Source organism: Salvia miltiorrhiza, chromosome 8, assembly GCF_028751815.1.
Source record: "Salvia miltiorrhiza cultivar Shanhuang (shh) chromosome 8, IMPLAD_Smil_shh, whole genome shotgun sequence".
NCBI classification, from domain to species: domain Eukaryota; kingdom Viridiplantae; phylum Streptophyta; class Magnoliopsida; order Lamiales; family Lamiaceae; genus Salvia; species Salvia miltiorrhiza.
Genome location: NC_080394.1, coordinates 39,403,855 through 39,410,687, shown reverse-complemented (window position 1 = coordinate 39,410,687; position 6,833 = coordinate 39,403,855). Strand labels below are relative to the sequence as shown.

At 38.6% G+C, this 6,833-nt stretch overlaps 1 protein-coding gene across 1 annotated transcript; it reads right to left on the bottom strand.

Moving 5' to 3' along the window:
- Positions 1-2,883: 2,883 nt before the first annotated feature.
- Positions 2,884-5,745, bottom strand: LOC130998462 (uncharacterized). Its single transcript, XM_057923881.1, is given in 9 exon segments — positions 2,884-3,118; positions 3,232-3,449; positions 3,451-3,471; positions 3,799-3,884; positions 3,968-4,055; positions 4,457-4,543; positions 4,917-5,011; positions 5,392-5,643; positions 5,739-5,745. Coding segments are annotated over 9 exon segments (972 nt in total). The 3' UTR covers positions 2,884-3,000.
- Between the last annotated feature and the right edge of the window lie 1,088 nt (positions 5,746-6,833).

The window sequence follows — 6,833 nt, the reverse complement described above, 5'->3', positions numbered from 1 at the left end:
TATGAGTACTTTGTCACTTTCATTGACGATTACTTAAGATATGGGTATATTTACCTACTTCAACGCAAGTCTGAATGCTTTGAAAAATTCAAAGAATTCAAGGCGGAGGTGGAGAAGAGAACGGGTAAATCTATCAAGTCATTGCGGTCTGATCGCGGTGGCGAATACCTCAGGAACGAGTTTTTGCAATACTTGTCAGATTTTGGGATTACATCCCAATTGACTGCACCGGGTACTCCCCAACAGAACGGTGTAGCAGAGAGAAGAAACAGGACTCTTATGGAAATGGTACGATCTATGATGAGCTATGCATCATTGCCTATTTCATTTTGGGGATATGCCTTGGAAACAGCAGTTTATTTGCTGAATCGGGTACCGTCCAAATCGGTTCCTAAAACTCCTATTGAGTTATGGTCAGGGCGCAAGCCCAGCTTGAATCATATAAAGATATGGGGTTGTCCTGCATACGTGCTAGACAAGGAAGCGAAGAAATTGGAGCCGAGATGCGAACTAATGCTGTTTATAGGATACCCTAAGGAAACGAAAGGTGGTTATTTTTATAATCCGAAGGATCAGAAAGTGGTTGTTAGCACCAACGCACGATTCTTGGAACACGATTATCTAGATAATCACAAGTCTAAGTCCGAGATTGTCCTTCAAGAAATCGAAGGCAATGGACAGGCGATTCCATTACCCCAGCCAAGTGTGCAAGTGAATGCACCACAAGACACTGCACGAACCATTGTCACAGCTGTACCACCACCGCTTCGTCGTAGTGGGAGGGTTGTAGTTCAACCCGATCGATTTATGTTCTTGGGAGAATCTTCGGATCTTCTTCCTGTTGATGAACAAAAGGATGTCGACCCAGATAACTATAGACAAGCGATGAAAGATCAAGATGCAGATTCTTGGTACGAAGCCATGGTTTCTGAAATAGAATCCATGGGTGCTATGGATGTATACGAGAAGACCGAACTACCAGATGGCTTCTTAGCTATAGGTAGTAGGTGGGTATACAAGAGAAAGAGAGATTCGGATGGCGAAGTCGCAGCTTTTAAAGCTAGACTGGTGGCGAAAGGCTATACCCAGGAACAGGGTATAGATTATGATGAGACCTTTTTGCCGGTTGTCATGCTCAAGTCTATCCGAATACTCCTTGCCATAGCAGCCCACATGAACCTTGAGATTTGGCAAATGGATGTCAAGACTGCTTTCCTAAACGATTTCCTTGAAGAAGGAAGGGACATCTACATGCAGCAACCTGAAGGGTTTGTGAAGAAGGGCGAAGAGCATCTTGTATGGAAGCTGAAAAAGTCCATTTATGGACTTAAGCAAGCTTCAAGGTCATGGAACAAACGTTTTGACGAGGTCATTAAATCCTATGGATTTACTCGTTGTGAGAACGAAAGTTGCGTGTACCGTTTAGATGCCAATGTTGACGTGGTTTTCCTTGCACTTTATGTAGATGATATCCTCCTCATTGGCAACAATGTTGAGCTATTATCAGACATAAAGAAGTGGTTATCCGAACAGTTTCAAATGAAGGACTTAGGAGATGCAGCGTACATCCTGGGGATCAAGGTCGTTCGTGATCGCCAGAAAAGGATGTTGAGCTTATCTCAAGCGTCTTACATTGATACTGTGATTGCTCATTTTAGCATGCAAAATGCCAAGAAAGGCTTGCTACCTTTTAGACATGGCATTCCTTTATCTAAGGACATGTGTCCTAAGACGCCTAGTGAGGTTGAGGAGATGAGGAAGATACCCTATGCTTCCGCCGTAGGTAGCCTCATGTATGCGATGCTATGCACGAGACCTGATATTTGCTATGTCGTTGGCATGGTTGCAAGATATCAGTCGAACCCTGGACCAGGACACTGGACTGCGGTAAAGCATATTCTCAAGTACCTAAAATGGACTCGAGATTATAGGCTAGTTTACCGGTCAGACAGTCTTCCTTTGGGTTACACCGATTCGGATTTCCAGGCTGACCGGGATGAGAAGAGATCTACCTCTGGTTATGTGTTTACCTTGGGAGGTGGAGCCGTATCATGGCGGAGTGCAAAGCAGAAGTGCATTGCAGACTCCACCATGGAAGCCGAATATGTAGCTACTTCGGAAGCTGTTAAAGAGGCTGTATGCACTACTAGAAAAACGCTCATAGATAACGGATTTTATCCGTTATCTATGAGCAAAAAAACTGTTGTGTATAGTGGTGTTATCTATTCTATATGTCATACACAACGGTTTCAAAACCTTTATGTATAGTAGCATAGATAACGGTACGATGCGTCATACATAACAGTACGCATCCGTTATCTATAAAGGGTATACATAACGGTTTTTCACCGTTATGTATTTAGATTTTTCCGTTATGTATTAATTTTTTTTTATCATAGTTAACAGTTTTTTGTACTTTTTATAACGGTTTTAACCGTTATCTTTGATAGAATACATAACGGTTTTTCACCGTTATGTATTTAGATTTTTCCGTTATGTATTAATTTTTTTTTATTTTTTTTATCATAGTTAACAGTTTTTTGCACTTTTTATAACGGTTTTAACCGTTATCTTTGATAGAATACATAACGGTTTTTTGCACTTTTTATAACGATTTTTTGCACTTTTTATAACGATTTTAACCGTTATCTTTGATTAGAATACATAACTATTTTTTGCACCTTTTATAACAATTTTTTTGCACTTTTTATAATTGTAGTATATTTTTAAATTTTGCAATTTTTATAAAACGACAAAATGATAAAATCAACAATAACAATATTATATATCATCCAAAATATTCATACACTATTATACAAATGAACCAAATATCAAGTATACATCATCATTGCATATTCCGATTCAAAATTGAAAATATCAACTACCTTATAGCTAAAACAAAAATCTATCATACAATGTTTCTAGCACCAAGTCCTCAAGAACTAGTTAATCAACCTGCTATGATTCTCTGGTTGTCTTTTGACCTCAAGCCATCCCAAGCTACCATAAATTCATTACGCATTCTTCTAGTTGCCTCATGCTCAAAAGCATCGCCACGGGCGCCAAGTATGTTGTTCCAAACTCTTCTTTACTCTTCAGCGCTGCCCGGTTCAAGATCCTACAGTTACACCAAAACACTTTTGTCACAAATGTCACAAATGGCTCATTGCTGACGGAGAAAATGATTATATATACGTGGTCTTCAATATAATATAATTTTGAAAAAAATACAAAACATTTTGGATCAAGCTAATAGCAAGGATGCATACATTAGCACCCAATTTAGGATGAGCCACTTGCCACATTATGTGCATTGATTTTTCCGTTTGCTCTGGATCTTCACCACCAACAAAAGCAATAACAGCCAAACATTGGAGTAACTGTGAACACATCATAGCAATATCCATAATTAGATTAGGCATCCATGAAGGGTAACAACTGTGAGACACCTGCTGCAGCAATGTAGCAAACCTAGGTGGAGAAACAGAAGACTATTATCCAACCACAACTTTAGAGCATAACATTGAAGAAGCTATAAAGTTCAATGTGCATCCATATAAATATTGATCTTTAATATACAGCTGTTTGTCTAAAGATCAGGAGTCTGAACCCGAAACTCCAAAAGCCCAAGAGTTTTACATAAACAAATTAATGAAGAGGCAACTATCTGGAAACAGCATGCATGAGAAATCCCCCCTCCCCCCCAACAAAAAACAAGGAAATGAAGCAAAAGTCATAATATGTACATATCCCCAGAAGAGTCATAAGAGAAAAATCAACAGAATTTAATCATCTTACAAGATGGTTTGATAGCTCGTCAAGCAGCAAAATATGGGGCTTTTTGAAAGTAATCTTAGCAAATGCAACCCTGCTTTTTTGACCACCTGGAATATAATTGGAAGCAGTTTACTTGATCCACCAATTGTTCAATAACTTTTTGACACCATATGCATTAAAGAGAGAAAACCTGATAGTGTGTACATCGGCTGAAGGGCAAGATTCCCTGTTATACCCAGAGAGCCTAGATGCCCTCTTAACTTCTGTTCCGGCACTCCCTGCACACCAACAGATACAACTTTATTGAGAAAATGTAATCATACTAGACCAATATGATTAGACTTACATTAAAAATGGGCATTAAGGATAGGGTGCAATCAACTAAATTCTTCTCTCACAAAGCAAAAGAAACTTTAAACGCATTTAACCATATTAATTTTTGTATTAGCTTATAGTTTATAACTAACACTTGATCACCAGAAGTGACATGTTTAGCAATGTAACCACATAAATGTATCTAGCAATAGATAATATGCAAGTACAAGTTCAATACAAAATTAAAACTTAACTTTGACCACATTACGTAGTCTGAGTTATTATTAACCTGAAGCATTAATCAGATGTTTGATATCATAAAGATGAGAAAATGCATATATCATTCTAATCAGATGAGATTTACCGGAAAGCACCGCATCATATACAGAAGTGGATTTGAAAAGAGGTCCAAACCATCAACGTGATGCTGATTAAACACAGCAATGCGAACCTGAAAGAAAACATAAAAAAACCATCATTTTCAGGAACACAAGATAGTGAAATTAAAAATAACCAGCATCAGTCCAATTGTTAAGCAAAAGTAAGCTCTTGAAATCCTTTAGTCAATGAATAATAATCATCTATCAGCATAAAGTTCTATTAGGCAGAATCTGGTGCAGATAGATGAATGCATTACAATTTAAAACTAGCAAAGAAAAGAAAATGGCCACATGGTGTAATAAAACAAGATAATAATGAAACACAGATATTTATGCCATTTGAACAGGTTGGACCAATGGAAATAGTGAAGCCAAAAGCATAACCAGTTAGGAAAAATAAGCATAATTGATTCAGAAGACCAGAATTACAACTGCTAGGAGTACCTTTGCTGAACGAAAAACTGTCCCAGAGCTTGGTTGAAGCTCTCCAGAAATAAGTTTGAGTATCGTTGACTTTCCAATTCCATTAGGACCAACCACTGCAATGTGAGAGTATAAATGCACAAACAATTACACAAAGAAATTCCTCAAGTATGCAAATCCAAACCAACAATCACAACCTCAGATTCCAAATAACCAAAAATCAAAGAGTGATACAACCAAAAATAATCTGAGCTGGATCGAGAAAAACTAGGGCTCGATCTGTGAGCAAAGGAAGGACTTTAGCGGTGTTGCGATCTCCGAGCAAGGGATATCCGGCGGCGTCAAGCCAGGGCAGCTGACCGGCGATTTCAGACAGAGAAGCTAGGGCTCGACTTCTTCTCTTCAATTGCGCGCTTCCAGTGAGGGATTAGAGAGGGAAACCGAGACAAAGAGAAAAAGAGGGAAAGAACGGTCAAAATTAGTCGCCAAATTTTACAGCAGCAGCGCCGGAGTTTCAGAGAAGGATACATCAACGGCGGCGCCTCGGACCGCTGCTATTCGCGGAAGAGAAAGGGATAGGGGGCCTCAGCGGCGAGGACGGCGGCGCGAACAGCTACACGGCGGCGAGGACGGTGGAGAATGGCGGCGAGGATGGGGGCTGGCGGCGACAGTGATGCCCGGTTTGAAGGGAGTAAGGCAGGTGGAAGAGGAGAGAACGGTGGGAGAGAGAGAGAGAGAGGGGGTTTGGCTAGGGTGTATTAGGAAATTAGGATTTTAATTTTTTATAATATTATGAAAATTAAAAATAAATATTATAAAAGTAATACATAACAGTATCAAGACTGCTCATATATAACGGTTAAAATAACCGTTATAAAAAAATGCTCATAGATAACGGTCGGCTTAACGGTTTTGTAATACCGTTATGTATGCAACTAATAGATAACGCAAAAACATAACGCATTTGTTCAAACCGTTATCTATGCATTTAGACAACACTACATAGATAACGGATTTTCGCAAAACCGTTATCTATTCCTAAAAGTGCGCTCATACATAACGGTTTTTGAAAAAAACCGTTATCTATTCACTGTTATGTATGTAAACTTTTGTAGTAGTGATGGTTCCGGAACTACCTCTTGGATCTAGGAGTGGTCCCTAATTTGCCTAAGAGTATCATAATTTATTGTGATAACTCGGGTGCAGTGGCAAATTCTAAGGAACCCAGGAGCCACAAGGCGTCAAAACACATAGAGAAAAAGTACCACATCATACGAGAAATCGTAAACAGAGGAGATGTGCTAGTAGAAAAGATTAATACATTGGAGAAACTAGCTGATCCTTTCACGAAAAGCTTACCGCAAAAGACCTATGAGAAGCATGCTCGAGGGATGGGATTGCGGTTGATGCCACCCACTTAGAGAAAAACTTTCAGTATAAGTGGGAGAGATGAAGTGAAGTTTTTGTAATAGCTAGTATTTAGACACATTGTATACTAAAAGTTTTGCTTTAGTATAAGTGGGAGATTGTTGGATTTGTATACTGAAAGCGAGAACTTTATGCTTGTATACAATGATTCCTGTATTCACTATTCTTATCTCCTATCTGATTGTGTTCATGATTGCATATGTATGTTCTTTATCTCTGTATAAGTAGATTATATGGTGTGTTGTAGATCACAGAAGACCATATAATTGGAATAACCTTAAGAGATATAATATGATCACAGCCGAAATAACTCTAGGACAAGTTATTGGTTTAGGCTGCAGTATAGATGGAAGTAGTTTGTCTTGGCTACTTGTCTATACTGGTACGTCATTACGTATTAATAGGAACACAGTTTGAGATGTATTCTTCTATCTGACTTAAGTGAAGAATCAAGATCTCGGTGACTTATAAATCTTAATACTAATAAGTATTCAGATATATATATTAATT